This window comes from Typopeltis vanoorti, chromosome 18 (genome assembly GCF_054136105.1).
Source record: "Typopeltis vanoorti isolate ZY-2024b chromosome 18, IOZ_Tvanoo_1.0, whole genome shotgun sequence".
NCBI lineage: Eukaryota > Metazoa > Arthropoda > Arachnida > Uropygi > Thelyphonidae > Typopeltis > Typopeltis vanoorti.
The window spans coordinates 111,489,325-111,508,063 of record NC_143566.1 but is presented as its reverse complement, the minus strand read 5'-3'; the positions used below and the strand labels follow the sequence as shown (position 1 = coordinate 111,508,063).

At 36.3% G+C, this 18,739-nt stretch overlaps 1 protein-coding gene across 1 annotated transcript in view; it reads left to right on the top strand.

Moving 5' to 3' along the window:
• Positions 1 to 18,739, top strand: part of LOC150097074 (uncharacterized) — a 376,162-nt gene that overhangs the window by 259,847 nt on the left and 97,576 nt on the right. Inside the window, exon 12 of the mRNA XM_090408120.1 lies at positions 11,659 to 11,763. Within this exon, the coding sequence (XP_090264246.1) occupies positions 11,659 to 11,763 (105 nt within the window). The remainder of the gene's footprint in view (positions 1 to 11,658; positions 11,764 to 18,739) is intronic.

The window sequence follows — 18,739 nt, the reverse complement described above, 5'->3', positions numbered from 1 at the left end:
TCCCAGAAGAGGAAAATCACTAGTCATGTGCCTGAGGGCATGTTTTAGGGCCATTGCTGTTTAACCTGTATGTTCATGATATTGGGGAGGATTTCAATGGGGATATTCAGTTGTTTGCAAATGATGCAAAATTGGGAAGAATGACAAGCGGTAGAGCAAATCTTGTGGTCTTACAAGAACAGTTGAATAGACCGAGTGAATGAGCACAGGAGTGGGAATGACAGTTCAATGTTACAAAATGTAATGTTTTAAAATTTGGAATACAAAATGAGATGTAGAATTTACTCTTGGTTGAGATATATTGTTGTAGGTGGAGGAATTTGGGGTGATGTTAGATAGGAATCTAAAATTTAGAGGACACATTGCCAATATTGTGAAGACAACACAGTGGATGTTGCCAATGATGCAGAAGACACTGAATTGTAGAAGTAAGGAGATTCTGGTTCCATATATAAGGCCTTGATTAATCCATATACTGTGTACAGATTTGATCACTTGGTTTTCAAAAGGATGAAGAAATGTTGGAAAGGGTCTAGAGGTTATTGACTAAGGTAATTTCTGGTCTCTGGAATGTTGAATATGAAGAAAGGTTGGGAGGATGCAAATTGCAGAATCTAGTGGATAGGAGGAAGAGGGGTGATATGACAGACACATATAAATTGGTAAAGGGTTGTTATAAGGTAAATGTTGAAGAGGTTTTATATAAAATGTTGGGGTATGGGGGGATGAACAAGGGGGATTATCCCTGGAAGCTGTATAATGAGGATGTGAGTAAGTAGGGAGTACGTAGCAGGTTTTTTGCATGGAGAGTTGTGAATGATTGGAATCCATTGCCTGAAAGTGTGGGGGTCTACAGAGAATGTAACTGTATTTAAGGCATGGTATGATGAGCTGAGTGTATTATTATTATTATTAAGAGAGAGACCTCCAAGAAGTCAGAGACTCATTGAGGGAGGTCACATGCTACACACATGCCAGCTATCGTACTTATTCTTGAATTCATTCATACTACTTGCACTCAATCCAAAGGCAATCCATTCCAATCATTCACCGCCCTCTGAGAGAAAAATCTAGCCCTCACACCCTTCTTGGCAGCCTTCATTCTCAGCTTTTAAGGATGCCCTCTCAGCCTTTCCCCTTCCATAAATTGAAAAATTCCATCAATTGAAATCATATGACCCTTTCAGAAGTTTCGAAGTCTCAATCATTTCACCTCTCTTTCTCCTGTTTGCTAGCAGTCTACAAATTCTCAGTCTGTCTTCATAATCAGTATTCCACAATCCTGATATCATTTTTAACACTCTCCTTTGTACTCTCTCCAATATATCAGAATCACAACGGAGACCAGACCTGAGCACAATAGTCCAAGTGAGGTCTTATCAAGGCCTTGTAAAGAGGCAAAATAACATCCTTATCTTTGCACGTAAATGTTTGTTTCAGCATTGCAGTTATCTTTTGAGTGGTTTTTGCAATCTTTGCTACATGGCCCCTGAACTTCAACTTCCTATCTATTAACTCCAAGATCCCTAGCCTCATCATTTTCTTCTAGCCTAATCCCACCAATATAATACGACATTGGATATCGAATTATGCTGAAGTGAATGATTTTACATTTACTTGCATTGAACTGACACCCATTTTCTGATGCCTACAATTCCATCCTATTCAAATCATTCTACAAGTTCTGCCATATCAGCAGCATTCCTGATTACCCTACCTATCTTTGCATCATCAGCATACAGCAATTCAAATAGCTGTATGCCACTTGTTAATCCTTCCCAATATCATTAATGTACAGATTGAATAACAGTGGACCAAGCACTGATCCTTGTGGTACACTACTTGTTACCTTAAACCTTGCAGACTCAGATTCCCCATACACCACTTTTTGATATCTGTCAGTCAGCCATCCTCTTATTCATGCTAATATTGTATAACCCAAACCCATTTTCTCCAATTTATGCAGTGGTCTGCCATGCTGCATTCTGTCAAAAGCCTTAGCAAAATCCAAACATATCATGGTGTATCCATTCCCCTTCTCTGGTTCAATGGTAACATTGTTATAGAATGTGAGGAAGTTGCAAAAACACGACCTTCCCTAAGTAAACCCATGTTGTTCATTGCAAAGTAGAGATTCACTGTCAATCCATTTCTGAATGCGAGCCTAACCAGTTTTTCCAAAATCTTCACCACCACTCCTGAGATACTAATTGGTCAAAAGTTGGATATATCCAACTTTTGGTCTCTGCACCACCCTTATGCAATGTAATTACCATACATTCCTGCATAATCTTCCCTGTTCTGACCTGGTCAAAGGAATGGCCAGTTGAGCTGAACACTCTTTTAGCACATGTGCTGATATTCCATCAGTGCCTATTACTGAATTCTTATTCAATTTGTGCAACAGTTCTAATACCTTGGCCTCACACACTTGCTTTTCTTCATCTTGTGAAGAGGTAACAATGAGCTCGATGTTGTGGCACTCATTAAATGGGCGCTCATGAATAACCTCTTCTGCATCTATAACCTTCACACCATCTGGATTTATAAGAGTTATTCTTTCATATTCATTCTTTCTTTTACTCGCAGCATATCGATAGAATTCTTGTCTTTAGCACGCATTGCCAATTTCATTTCATACTCAGACTTTGCTTTCCATACAACAGTTGTGACTATTCTAGCCTGCTGCTTATAATGTTCATAACAGACATCATCCTTATGCAAACGTTATTCCTTCCACATCTTCCTTTTCTTATGAATACACATCCATTTGACTCCTACTGTATTTATTCTTCGAACTCTCAGGACACATTCTGATATCGCATCATTTAAGTATTGTTTAAATGCTTTCCATGCACTGTCGATATTCTTTCCATCCAAAAACCGATCCCATTCCGCTGACTCAGCATACTCCTTAGTTGGTCATAATTTCCTGCTTTGTAGTTCATCATGTAACTTTTTCTGAATGGAACATTCATAATCTTAGTCACTTCCCAAGTGACTAAGTTTGAATGTTCACTACTATCACCAACCAGAGGCAGTATAGTTACATCTTTAACTGAAACACGCTCTGACACTATAATCAAATCTAACACTCTTTGCCCTTGAGCTCCTTCTGTCACATGCTGCTTGAGAAAGTTGTCCAGCAACAGTTCAATAAATGCATTTTCATTCTTCTCATGAGATTCTACTGCTACCAGATATTATTGAAGAGTTTAAGTAGGTTTTCTTTTAAGCTGTTGTCTGCATATATAAAAAGCTCAACGCATATTCCATCCAGGCCCGGGCTTTTTCTATTACTTGAGTTTTTTAATTCTTTTTATAATTCTTCCATTAATATTTTTTATGTACTTTCCTGTATATTGATATCTTCAATTTTGTGAGTTTTGTCATTGTTTTGTATTTCGTGTTTTTCATTCCACAATATTTTATAGTGTTCTATCCAATCCTCTTTGGAAATTAGGTTATTTCTTAGCTGGTCATTTTCTGCTGTTTGTAGTTGCCTGAAAATTTTAAAACCTATTCTTTGTGGTCTAGTGATATCCTGCTCTAATGATTTAACATATTTTCTCCAATTTTCTCTGCATATACTTCTGGAAAGCTTTCTGACTTCAGCCCATAAATTCTTATATTGTATATAGTCAGCAGTGTTTTTACTTTGCAGATAAATTTTAAAAGACTGTTTATTCCTTTCGATTAATTCCTTTAAGTCATCATTCCAAGTTCTGAGCCATTTTTTGTTTTTCCTTGATTTGTATCCTAAACTTTCTTCTGCTGCTTTTAGTATGGTTTACTTTATATTTTTCCAATCAGTTTCAATATTGTTTGTGGTTGGTTTTATTTTATCTCTTATTCTACTTTTATATAAGTTTCTAATACTCTCCTGTTCTAGGAGGTGAATTTTAAACTGTTTATTAGATGTTCGTTATCTTTTTTCCTTTTGAAGTATGTGGTTCTTTTTATGAATTCAAATCTGCTTTCAACTACTATGTGATCACTGTCAATTTCACTTCCTCTAAAAAACCCTCCTTTCCATATTATTATTTAGTTTGTTGTTAATAATAATGTAATCTATTATTGATTTTTCCCCTTGCTTCCATGTGTACCTATGTATATTTTTATGCCTGAAGAAAGTATTGCTGATTTTTAGATTGTTAAATATGCAGAAATCTCTTAATAAAATTCCATTGTTATTGATTACTGATTCTACCTCTGATCCAAAGCATCGTGTTATTAGGTTATTTCCCACAATAGCATTGAAATGAAGTTATTATTATTATTCAGGCCTCCATGGAGTCAAAAGACTCATCGTGGGAGGTCCATCCTAAGAACATAAAGTCTGTCAAGACTCATCGAGGGGAGGTCCCCCCCCCCTAAGAAACACAAAGTCTATCATACCACTCCTTAAACTCATTGACTGTTCTCGCTCTCACCACTCCATCAGGCAATGCATTCCACGGTTCAACCACCCTCCATGCAAAGAAACCACTCCTCACCCTCTTGCTCATAGTTTCCTTTCACAACTTCCAGGGATGGCCCCTTGTCATCACTCCTTCCCACTGTTCAACCAAATGAAAGAACTCTCCAGTGTCAACCCTGTAACCACCTCTCAACAGTTTAAAAGTCTCAATCATATCACCTCTCCTTCTTCTATCTACCAAACTGTGCAGTCGACATTCCCTCAGCCTGTAATTGACTACCGCATTTTTAGAGCCACCCTTATGCAAAGGAACCACTTTGCCTAACTTCCACTCCCTAGGGACCATACCAGAGTTCAAACTTAAATTAAATATCCAAGTAAAACGGGTTGACGATTCATTTGCACATTCACGCAACACCCGAGCTGATTTTCCATCTAAGCCTACAGCAGTGTTTGCATTTAAATTTTGCAATATATTAAATACCTCTGATTTCTTAGCTTCAATTCTCACATTAGTTATTGCTGTAGGTACAGAGATATCCTCACTTGGGTGATAAACTTTGGAAAAGTGATCACTCAGTAACTCGACTATTACATCTGATTTTGTCACCTCAATACCATCAACACCCACTAAAGTTATCCTTCCGAAGTCATTCTTCCTTTTACTTGCTACATAGTGGAAGAACTCTTTGGGATTACCCTTGATCTCTTTGGCTAAGGTCTTCTCATAATCTGATTTAGCTTTTCTTACTATGCTGGTAACCTTCCTAGCTTGAGCCTTTTACAGCTTATTGGTGTACTAGTCGCCTTTCTCCTTGTGAATTCTCCATAACATTTTCTTTTTTTGCAGATCAAGCTTGATACTACTGCTCATCCATGTAATGCCTGCCTTGTTTGACTTCCTGACCATAGGGACACAATCTGATATCGCTTTCCTCAGATACCTGCTAATTTTATCCCATGCACTGCTAACTTCTTTCCCCTGCAATATGTTCTGCCATGGGATGACTGCAAGCTCACTCTGAGGCTTGTTATAATTGCCTAACCTGTAGTTCTGTATATACTCCTTCTTAACAGAAAAATCCACAGATTTTGCAACCTCCCAAGTCAATACCACTTGATCGCGTTCACCAATTGGAGGTAATGAGGACACCTTACTTATGCATATAACCTCTGAACCAATAACCAGGTCCAACACTCTCACACCACGTGTCCCTTCAGTTATGTACTGTTTCAAGTAATTATCTCGTAGAAGATGTATGAACTCCATTTCCTTTTTTGTTATGAGATATTTCCTCCTTCCAGTTGATATCGCTGTAATTAAAATCTCCCATAATAATCACTAAACCTGCACTCATTGCACTAATTTGCTGATGCATGAATTCAATATCTCCCCCTATACTCCCTGGCCTATAGCAGCATCCAACTGTATATTTGGTTGCATTGGTCACTATTTCGCACCAGACCACCTCAAATGAACTCTCATTCACATGTCTGTCATCTTGATATGCTACTTTCTTTGGCTGCAACACATCAGCTATCATCAACAGTACTCCTCCCCCTGTTCTATCTTTTCTATCCTCCCTGAAAATACTGTACCCATCACATTCAATTCCAGTGACCACATCTTCTGCTGACAGCCAAGTTTCACTAATGCCTACAACTTTTGGTGAGAATGCACTGACTAATGTCAAAAATTCTTCTCTCTTATTTCGAATGCTTCTTGCATTGGTATACAAAAATTGCAGATTCCCTCTAGATCTTGTACCAGCTTTAGAACTGATATATAAGTCACTAATTTCAGTAGTCCCATGCCGATTTTTATTCCCTCTCTTCTGCAATTTATTCTGCGTATAATGATCAATAATTATACAGTCAGTGCTAAAGTTTCTCTCTCTTACACTCAACCTTTTCAATATTAGTTTTCCTGCCCAATTACTTCAACTTGTTCAGAAAACAGTAACTTCTTCAGTAGCTTATGTCCTTTCATGTTCAGATGCAGCCCATCTCTAACATACAACTGTCTTTTTCCTTCAAACACACTCCAAATATCAACAAATTCCAGACCTCTTTTTTTGCACATTCTTGCAATCATATCATTCATTATCATCGTTTATCTACTTAACTTGTAATTGTCAAAACGAGGCAGCACACACGCTATTCTCCCATTGACACTTTCCTCTTCACAATATCTAACAATGTTCTTAAATCTTTTCCTACCCAATTTATACCACCATTCAGGTAATTTGTACCCACCATAACTATCATCTTGTCTGCTTCATGCCCTCTCTTTATTGCTAAAGCTACTCTTTCTATTGTCCCACGAGCCAAGCACCCCTCATGCATACCACTCTCCATACCCTTAATCATAGAATCACCATATATCTTACCACTCTTAACTTTATTCAAGTCCACACAAGCATCACTCATGGACTCATTTTCTATGCTATTCAGCATGGCTCTCCTGGTTTCATTACTCAACGCTCTATTACTTACCCCCCCCCCACTCTTACGACATCTCGTTTCTTCTAGGCCACTTGTGGTTTTATTTTGTTGACTCCCAATCACTCCCGTACTGTTTATTACTGCATCATTCACCAAAGACTTTCCGATACGTAATCCTGTTCTCTGTAGTCCTAATTTCTCTGTTTAACACGTTAAACTCTGTTTTAACTTTCAGTATCTCCTTATTGAGCACTTCCAATTCTTCATGCAGAAGATGAAGGTCATTTTTAATTTGATGAACTCCCACCGAAGTTCTTCCGCTACGGGCCCAATGTCAGCTTCCATTCCTAAATGCTCCAGCCTATCCCGATACTTCTCACATACATCGACATTTTCTTTCTTCTCATTTACCCAGACCGACCACAGATCCTTCACATTCTTCGGCGCATACATGTAGCAGTTTCCACAATGCATCCATTGTTGTAATACAAGGATTGTACATCTTGAGAATCATATACAAGGGTGCATATAAATGTACAGAGTGTCTGTAGCCTGTCCAGTTTTCATGATCAGTTTTTTTTTTTTTTTATGTGACCCATACTCACAAAAATTTTAAATTTATAGTACTTTAGTACTATGGGCAGGATAAGAATTTTTTTCTATTTATATTAATTTTTTTAATATATATATATATATATATATATATATTATATATATAACCTAGGAACCCTGCTGTAGAGAACAAACATAGAATTTTTTCATGCCACTTCATGCCTCCAATAAGTAGGGTGTTGGTCTCACCCACTGGGCAATTAAATTCACCTCTTGCCCAGAGACAATCACAAGCATCCATGCCAATGTTAGGATTTGAACCCCACAGCCTGTTGGCTGGTGATTTGCAATACATGATCTGAAAAATGGATTACATCTTGGGAAAATATCTCATATGACATATTACACACACATCATATATATCATGATGATAATCACCTGATATTGAGCAGAGAAATTCAAAGTTATTCATCCAGGTTATTTTGGAAAGGTTTTGGTGGTTGCACTATTGTCCATCAGTTGATGTTCTTGAGGTTTCAATTCTGGGAGGAAAAAATCACTTAGTTTTTTGCTATATATGTGTAGCATATTATATAGTCATCCTATTCTGTTTATACCATCCATAATACCAAACACAAATCTCTTTATCTTTATCAGACACAACACGGGAAGACCCAGAGGAAGACCAAGATATAGGTGGATTGATACTGTAAAAAGTGCCTTAAAAGATAGAAATGTAAGATCTGATAATGTATACCTGAAGTCCAAATAGTAAATCAAGTAGGGTTAAATGGATGAATAACACCATTAAGCTTGAACTGCAAAAAAAAAGAAACAACTGTGGAGGGAATTTAAGGAGAAAATGACCTGTAGGCACATGAATGGTAGTATAAAGCTCAGACCAGAAGGGTAACAAGTGTGGTAAGAAAAGCAAAAGCAGGTTATGAAAGAAAAAATTAGCCATGCAGGCTAAAGAGAATCCTAAACAGTTTTTTTTGATATGTTGCAAGTAAAAGAAAAAATGTATATGGCAGAATGATTTTAAAGAATGCCGATGGTAGGAAGGTAATCGAATCAGTTGATATAGTGGAATTACTGAGCGAGCACTTTGCAAGAGTATATCATCCAGGTGGTGACATTGCAGGAATGAAGGAACCAACAGTTTATATGGAAATGGTGGTGAATGAAGTGGAGGTGAATAGTCTATTACAAAACCTCAATGTCAATACATCTGTAGGATTGGATGGTATACCAGCTCGTGTCATACGTGAAGCGGCTAAATAATTGTCAGTGCCCTTGACCATTTTGTTTAATTTGAGTCGGGTCTGGGTTAGTCCTGAGGGGGTGGAAAGAGGGGAAAATAGTTCCACTGCATAAAGGAGGTTCCAAGACTGCTGTTGTAAATTACTGACTGATCATCATATCAGGAATCATTGTCAAGGTCTTGGAGAAAATAGTTCAGAGGAGAATACAGGAATGGATAGATGAAAATGGGATACTGTATGGGAGATAGCATGGTTTTGTGAAGGGTAGATCATGCCTCAGTAACTTGCTCACATTTTATAACACAGTGACGGCTGAACTGGATAAGAGTAATGGATTTACGGTGATCCTACTGGACCGTGCTAAAGCCTTTGACAGGATACCACATGGAATTCTAATCAGTAAACTGCAGCATATGGGGATGGATATAGAGTTGGTGAGATGGATAGGAGGGTGGTTGATGGAGAGATATCAGAGAGTGGTTTATTCAGGAGTACAGTCCAAAAGACGGCCTGTGACTAGTGGTGTGCCACAGGGTTCTGTTCTTGGACCACTACTGTTTAATTTGTTCATTAACGATATAGGAAAGGATCTGAGAGGAACTGTTCATTAGTTTGTTGATAATGCAAAGTTGGGTAGAGCAATAGTGAATGCACAGGATGTTGAACTTTAGCAGGATAATTTGAATAGTATGGAGGGCTGTGCCAAGGAGAATAGATGTCAATTTAATGTGGCAAAATGTAAGGTTGTGCATTTTGGGGTGAAAAGATTAGCAGTAGTATACCACATTGGTGGAACTATACTGCAGGAGATTGACAAGGCCAGGGATTTGGGAGTGTTGGTGGATAGGGAGTTGAAGTTTAGAGGGCACATCGCAAAAGTGGATAAATCAGCTCATCAAATCACTTGGTTGCTGAAAAATACTTTGACGAGCAGAGACAAACAGGTTATTGTTCCTCTGTATCAGGCCTTGATAAGACCCCACCTAGACTACTGTGCTTAAATTTCGGCACCAGAGTTTCTTCTTGATGTGGAGGAGGTGGAGAGGATCCAGAGACGAGTGACCAAGATGATAGCAGGTCTATGGAATGAACCTTATGAGAACAGGTTGAAGATTTGTGGGTTGCAGAAATTGGTTGATAGGCAGAAAAGGGGTGATATGATTGAGACATTCAAATTCAGAAGATATTTTTGAGAATAGGACTGGTGGTGGGAGGACTAGGGGCCATACATGGAAGCTTGGCAAGAGTATGGTTAGCAAGGGTGTTAGAACTAGGTTTTTTTACTTGGAGAGTAGTGAATGAGTTGAATAAGCTGCCAGAGTATGTTGTGGGTGCCATGACTGTAAATGAGTTCAAGGCAAAGTGTGATAGATATTGTGTGAATGCTGAATAGTTGTTCTTGACATGATGTTAGGGCCTCCCTTGTTGAGTCTAAGGACTCCTTGGAGTTGCCTGTACTACTAATAATAATAATAGTATGCATGTGTATGTATGTGCCCGTGTATATGTATATGTGTGTGTAGGATGACATATGCTATACATATACAGCAAATAATGAAGTGAATTTTCAGAATTAGAACATCAGGCACAACATCATCATCATCATCATGAACCATGGTCTCACTGCCTGCTGGTGTCTGATGCCTCCTTCACTATCTTCTTCCACCTTTTTTTGTCCAGTGCACAGTGTTATTACAGTTTCTGTAAACCCATTCCACACCAGTCCTTTATGTCGTCTATCCATTCTCTGTATGGTCTACCTCTTCTTTATACCATCCATAGTACCAAACACAAATCTCTTTATCAGACACGACAGAGGAAGACCAAGATATATTATTATTATTATTGTTACGGGCAACTCCAAGGAGTCGATAGACTCATCGAGGGAGGTCCTAACATCATGTCAAGAACAACTATTCGACATTCACACAGTATCTATCATACCTCGCCTTGAACTCATTCACGGTCATGGCCCCCACAACAGACTCTGGTAGCTTATTCCACTCATTCACCACTCTCCAAGTAAAAAACCTAGCTCTAACACCCTTGCTAACCACACTCTTGCCCAGCTTCCATGTATGGCCCCTAGTCTTCCCACCACCAGTCCTATTTTCAAAAATATCTTCTGAATTAATCTTATAGAAACCCTTCAGTAATTTAAATGTCTTAATCATATCACCCCTTTTCCACTCAATAGGTTGAATGATATGGTAAAAAGTGCCTTAAAAGATAAAAATGTAAGATCTGATAATGTTGGAGTCTTGACAGGTAACTGATTGATTTGGAGGAAAATTGTAGATAGGAAGTTAGTAATGATGTAAATTTTTCATGTAGTACTATTATATCATGTACACCCTTTGAGGATACATGTCAGGAATTTTATGATGATTATGATAATGCAGTAAGTCAGGTTTAAAAATTTTTCCTGGCATTAATTTTCATTGAGTAAAACAAATGTTGAAATCTCTTTCTGGTAGGGGGACGCAAGAAACAGTTCCTGGATTATCATTAAAACTGGAGAAAAAATAAAATGTCAACAGGTTGTGTTTTTTTTTGTTTTGTTTTGTTTACTTTAAGAAACTCTTGCAGTAAAATCTGGAAAGAAGTATTGGACACATGGTTGACTAGCTGACAATTTCTATTAAGGGTCTATAAAACTGTCATTTTGTTTTTATGCAAGTTTTATGCTTTGATGTTTTCAGAATCAAAATGTAGGAACATTTTGATTCTGAAAATTATGAATTTCCTCAAAATTAGTTGATTTTGGTTGTAGCCCTCAGAGAATAAAAAAGCATGCATTTTTGTATTTCTACATAATTTATTTGATGTTTCACAATAGCTGAGATCAATTTTGCCTACAAAGATTTCCACTTGTATATAAATTTTCAACTAATGACAAGTTTTATTGCATATGGTGATCAGTTATAATGTCTAATTAATATATAATCTGTATTATATGTGATATATTCACCGCAGGGTAAAAATGTGTTAGAAGTTGCCCTCCAGCAGTGTGTCAGTCCAGAAGTATTTGATGTTCTTGTGCAGAGAGGAGGACCAATATTGTTAGCTGATAGGAATGAGGTATTCTTTTTAACTAACATTTTTACATTTGATAAGTGAAATGCATATTTAAATACAGGTAACTCTCGTATAACGCAAATGTTAGGTTTCACAGAAATGCCACATTATATAAATCGCGTTATGTGAGACTCAGATCACATAAAAAAAGTAAGGTTGTGTTCCGAAATCGTTTTTTTTTTTAATTATATAAACAACAATGACATATCCAACAAAAAATATTTTTATTTAATGCAGGTAATTCATGTAAGTTAAGAAAACATATAAACTATAAAACAAAATACATAGTGTCTTTATTTACGAGTGGCTGGACATCGTCATCACTTGAAATCTCTTGGACATCATTTGTATAATTCTCATTGCATACTTCGGCTGGTTTAGTTATCAAGAAGTCAGTAATAAGACCCTGCTTACCACTATGCTGCAATTTTTTTATTAAGTTCATAATATGGAGCTAAACAAATATCCAATTGTCTTGTGAATTTTCGGAGCACTCCAGTGAGGGATCATTATCTGTAAAATAAATTCCTAACTTTCTTGCCAAGTCTAGTCCTTCTGCTAATTTCTTTAAACTGAATTCTTTAATGGATTCATCATAATCAGAATCTTCGGCAGAACTTTTTCCTGCCATTTGGTTCGATGTCATCTATTAATTGTACCAGTTCCTCCTAATTTAAATCTATTTCCCCATCAATTAATTCACTTATTTCATTTTCAACCATATTGCAAAAGCCCTCTAAGTGGCCATAACCATTAAAATAAAATTTTTACATAAAAAAGCATTACATATTGTATGTAACTCACCAGAAAATAAACTGCTCAGCTTGAGATTAACACACTTATGATTTTTAATGCACTTTCCTGGCAGAAAACGAAGACAACTTTCAACAATAAAGACTTTATAGGTAACCAACTGACATACATGCGTGCTAAAGGGTATTTCCCCTAATATAAATTTGCTACTGATAACTACATGTGCTATACGGGTAGACGTAAATTTAACGAAGATAAAATATTTGATTTTTAAATTGCGCGGTGAAAAATATATGAAAAGATAAAGGGTTATTACAATTTGTAGACCGTATTTTTATCGAAACCGTGTTCTATAAGTACTGCGTTGAACAAGGGTTACTACAATTTGTTGACCGCGTTATATTGAAACCGCTTTCTATAAGTAGCGCGTTATACGAGGGTTACCTGTATACAAAAATAAGTTTTGTTTCTTTGGTAACATGACTGTATTTGATAATGCATAGCTATAGCTTCTATTTGCCTTATCCATCTACACACACACATACAAATATAACAGTCAGTACTTGCTAATTCTCTCATATTTGTTCACTATATTTAAATTAAATTTGTTATTTGAGATTTATCTGTTGACTAAGATTTATCATTGCAATTAAATTTTGGTTTAAACTGGAAAACAGTTCAAAATTGTTGCTTGAAAATTATAAAATAAACAGTGTTATATCAAATTCTGTTACTCTTACCAATAGATACAGCCTGAAGCTGTTGAAGTAATCAGTTATGTTATTATGTTATAAAAAAAAAAGTTAATAGTGGACTACCCCTCATAATGGAGAAGGCTTAGGCAGAAGGTTAAATTCTGAATCATTATACTAGAGCCTTCCATCTATCTTTAACAAAAAGGAAGTTACTACTGAATTCAGAATTATAGAAGAATTTCCTTGCCTGAGTGTTTCAAATACAGTTCTTACCTGGAAGAGTCATAGAAAAGCTATAAAAGCAAAACATTTTTAAGAAGCTGGGTATAAAATACACAAGACAGGGAAATGGCTTGTTTGAATGCAGTTTTGTTGTTGTTTTTTCCCTGCCCTGTGTATTCTATGAATTCTGAACATCAAATTAAAATATTTTTTCAGTTATATTCTTCAAAATAATCCGCAAGGAACTGAATATATGTATAATAGCATTTGTACAATATGCATATTCATCTTCTGCAATGATATTGAGTTCTTTCACATTCTTAATAACTTATTTTAACAGAATTGCAATACCACAAAACTAAATTATAAAAGGATATTTATTAAATGGAAAAAAAAACAGTGCGCCACGTAGAAGTCGTTACAAGCCAGAAAGACTATTGTTAGTCAGCAGTGGTTATGAAGCATTCTCCTAACCTTGAAAAGTATGGTTGCTTTAATTTGCCAAAAATTTGAACAACTAACTTTTTTTAAGAACAACTCTCACTCAACTGTAATATTTCTTTTATTCAACATGAGAGGACACCAAATTAGGACTTTGATCTTTTGTACATTACAATTTGAATTGTTTCACTTACTCATTGTTGCATGTAAATGCCAGCCTGGTTGCCAAGTGGTCAGCATATCCTCCCTCCAGCCAAAAGGCTGCAGATTCAAATCCCACATGGACATGAATGTTTGTGATTGTCTGTGAAAATACTAGTGGTGGTGGTGGTGGGCAGTAGATGGTGTTGGTGTAGATCAGGCATGGACAACTTCATCTATACGAGGGCCAGTACATGATGAGCGATAGTGTCATGGGCTGCACACTTTTAGACAGAAATTAAATAAATATAAACTCTGCATTTTTTCAAGGCAATAGTTATATGTATTGAATTACTATATTTGTTAAATCATTTTACTACTGGGAGAACAAAATAAAATACTTGATTGATTTAATTATAAGTTGTTAAATTAAATTTAATTACATATTTCTGGTTTTTTTACATGTAACACAACAATGAGAACACTGTGGGCATTCATTTGCGGCAATAAATTCATCAATTTCAATTTTCAACGATGATGATGATATTCGTAACAAATCGTCGGTTTCTTTGTGACGATTTAACTGCCTTCATAATTGAGAAAGTGCATTCACATATGTATGTGCTTCCAAACATAGATGCAATTCTCAAGCTGAAATCACTCAATGCAGGATGGATATTTTTCCCTTGCTACCAGTTTCCAAAAGTCAATGCCTATCTCCACCCTTGACCGGAAAAAGGAGTCACTTTAAAAGTCACACAACTCTAATTGAATAGTGTCATGCTGCTCTGAAATGTCGCATTTCATTGAGTTGTTAAATAACATCAGTTGTGGCCGCATGTCACTGATGTCAGAAAATCACTTACTGAATTGCTCCAAAAGTTGGTCTAACATTGGCACAGAAAATTTGAAGTCAATGTCATGGCTCTCCTCCATCAACTCCCTGCAGGAAGGGAAATGTAACAAGTTTCCTCTGACTATGGTGAATTTAAAAAAACCTTCAGTCAATTTATGAACCCATCTAGGTGTCAACTAAATCTGAGATTGTTTGGTTACGTCACTGTAACTTCACGTTGAGTTCATTCATGTGGTGTGTGATGTCTGTTAGAGAGGCGAGTAAGCTGTTAAAATGAGGATCACATAGTTTTGTGATTAGTTCTTTGTTTGTCTTCTCATGTTCCTCTAAAAACTGTTTTATTTCCTTTCTCAAAGCAAAAACCATTTCAAGCAGTTCCCTCTGCTCAGCCAACATACTTCTGTGTTCAACACTAAGTCATCATATTCTGCCTCTATTTCTGTTAGAAAAGAAAGAAACTTGTGGTGTGTCAAGGCCCGATTTCCACCCTTAATTAGATTCACACACTTTATTACAGTTTTCATAACATCCTCTATTTCCAGAATTTTACCACACAGAGCCTCCTGATGTATAATGCAGTGCAATACAGGGCAATTGATTTCAGCCTTGCCAACTAAGCCTGTTTGAGTACCATACATTGATTTGATGCCATCTGTCACAATAGCTGTGAAATTGTTGATGTCATCAGTATCATTTACAACCTTCATAACTGCATCATAAATGTCTTGATTTTTGGCTGTGTTATGCAATAACTCTAATGCTAGTTGCTCTTCATTAATAAGAAAGTCTTTGGAAACAGTTCTTTTGAATGAAATTCGAATGAAAATTAGAAGTTGAGCTGTATCTGTTATGTCAGTTGATTCATCCAGAGCCAATGACAATTAAGCTGAATCTGTAATAACACTTTCTAATTTATTTAATATTTGAGACCATATTTCCTCAACTCTTTTTGTTACAGTTTGTTTTGATAGTGGGATGCTTTCAAACTCACTGGCAATTTTATCTTCCCCAAATGCACTTGCCATTTTCACAGAACAGTGTTTTACAAATTCATCATCAGATAATGATTTTTTTGCTTTTGCTATCTCTCTGCTTACAACAAACGATGCCAAGAGTGAGCGTTTTTGTATTGATGTTGGTTTAGTAAAAATAGATTCTGAGCATAACCTTTCTCTTCAAATTACGTACAATAGTACATGCTTGTCCAACGTATTCTTGGTATTTAGCGGCATGGTGCTATATGTAGTGGCGTTTGAGGTTATGTTCCTTGTGCACTAACAATACTTGCAAACACACAAGCCACTGTGGTTTGTTGTCGTTATTGTTTAGAAACAGAAATTCGTTTTCCCATTTCTCCTAAAATGACCTGTTTTCTTCACAGATCTTACATTTCTTACTCATAGTACACAAAGGCTGAAGTAACTGACCTGGGGACACAAAATGCAACAATAACACTGTTAACTGTGAAACTGAGTCTCTGAAACTGATCACTGTAACCAGAGCAGAGCAAGTGACTTTCAATGATGCATTACTCTGGAGTGCATAGAAACTACCACTCCCACTGCTACAGTTCTCACAGAGAAGCAGTAGATTTTATAAATTGAGTAATCGTTTTAAAGCAATTTTGATTCCGTGTTGAGAATATAAATTGTTTCCATCATCAGAAATAATGAATATAACTAGTACATCAATCAGAAAATCTGTGGTCGAAACTAATGGCTAAATTGATAATACGTATAATTTAATATAGTTTTTATCCTGCTGCAGGCCACACAAAATCACGTTACGGGCTGCATGCAGCCTGCTGTTGGCCACTTATGGTGTAGATGATGTCGTTCGCTATAGTTGGTGGATTGAGTGGTGGAGACCGAGAGTTATAGAGTAGGTGCTCTCCCTTGATGAATCTTTGGACTCCTTGGAGGTGTAATGTAATAATAATATAATTGCAACATCTTGTTTTGTTCTGAAGATGCTGGTTTGAAATTCAGTGAAATATATGCCAATTAATAAACATGCTTTTATAATTTAGTTTTGTGGTGTTGTAATACTGTTAAAATAAGTTATTCATAATGTCCAACACCTAAGCTTGCCAACTGGATCTCATATTCTTCTGAATGTCGTAAACTATCAATTTTGCATCCTTTCAAGCTCAATTTCAACATGGGAAATAGTAAAAGTAAAGTTGCTGAAACCAAGTCAGAATATAGTTGATCGTACGCAGCAACCTATGTGATCCAGAAATGTTCCATGTCAATTGCTGGGTTAGCAGATGCATTGTCATGTGACAGCCACCAACCAGACTGTTCCAAATCTAGCCATATACACTTGTTTTTCACGATGGTTCAGTACTTCTCAGTAGTAAGTACTAATAAGTCCTTCGTTCTGAATTCCTGAAGAATTCCTTAACTCTTTAAGATCAAAGATTGCAATTAGTAGCATGATTTTGGAAACAATCCTTTTTGTGTTCATAGGTGGCTGCTATTTTATGCTTTGTCTTTTGCTATCAGATTTATATTGGAGCCACTACTCTTGTTTCTACTAATAATGCTGTTTACAAAATCAGTTCCATTGTCAGCTGTTTGAGAAAAATCTTGCAGACTTTCAAATGATTGATTTTTTTCCTCTCACCATTCAAATAGTATGGAACCAACTTTGCACAAATTTAATTTTTACCAAGTCTGTAGTAATTATGGACCCAATCAATTATTCCTTATGTTTAACTTGTTAGCATCCCCAGTGTTAATTGAATGTCACTTGCTAGTAAATAGCCCACTTTCTTCACCATTTCAGGGCTTCACATTATCTTTGGTTATCAACTTCAAGATTTCTTTCTACTGCATCTTCTTCTCTGCCCTCTTTAAAATGCTTAAATCATCAAAATATTTGTGTCCAAAGATAGAACTTTGTCTCTGTAAATTGTTTATAGCATTTATTTTATGTGTTTCAGTGGACCTTTTCTCCATCTTTACTCAAACTTGGTTCATTGATTCATTCTTAAGTTTCCAATAGTTATGTTAGAACAAGTGTAGTGATTTTGGTGTAGATGATTCACTGTAGTTAGCGGACTGACTGGTGGAGATAGAAAGTTGTGGAGATAGAAAGGTGGAGATAGAAAGAAAGGAGATAGAGTGGGTGTCCTCCTTCAATGAGTCTTTGGAGGCTTCACATAATAATAATAATAACATCTATACAAAAAAAAAGCAACTTTAAGCCAACTGATTGGTTTGGGTTAGCTGAACTGAAATGTTACTCCTTTCTTTCTTCATCACTGAAAATTAACAAATTTTTAGGGATGAATAAGTGAATAATAGAAACTTTATACTCTGTTCTAAGAATGTATGATAATCCCATTGTACAAAGGTGTTGCAAAGACTGATGTATTTAACTATCAACCTATCAGTATTCCTGGCATGACTTTAAAGATTTTAGAGAAGTTGGTGAGATCTTGCACACAGAAAAGGGTGAGCAAACAAAATATACTTTGCAAGGAATATCATGGGTTTACTAAAGGGAGGTCATGTCTGAGTTGGATAAAGAAAGATATGCACTATTCTTCTGTTGGACTTTGCTAAGACATTTGATAGGATATCAAATGGCTTAGCAAATGCACATAAAAATATCAAATAGGCATGAAAGGCTGCATGAGAATGTTCCATGAAAATTGGAACATTCTCATGCAGAGAATGTTCCAATTCCACATTCTCTGCATGAGCTAGAGAATGTGGAATTGGAATATAAACTATTCCAATTCCTTATTCAAATATATTTCCAAATTAATCAAACTTTATGATAAAAAATATAAGATATAAGGAGAGGGGTGGAGAGCAGATGCATGAAGAATATAAGACTCAGGCTATGAGAATGACTAATA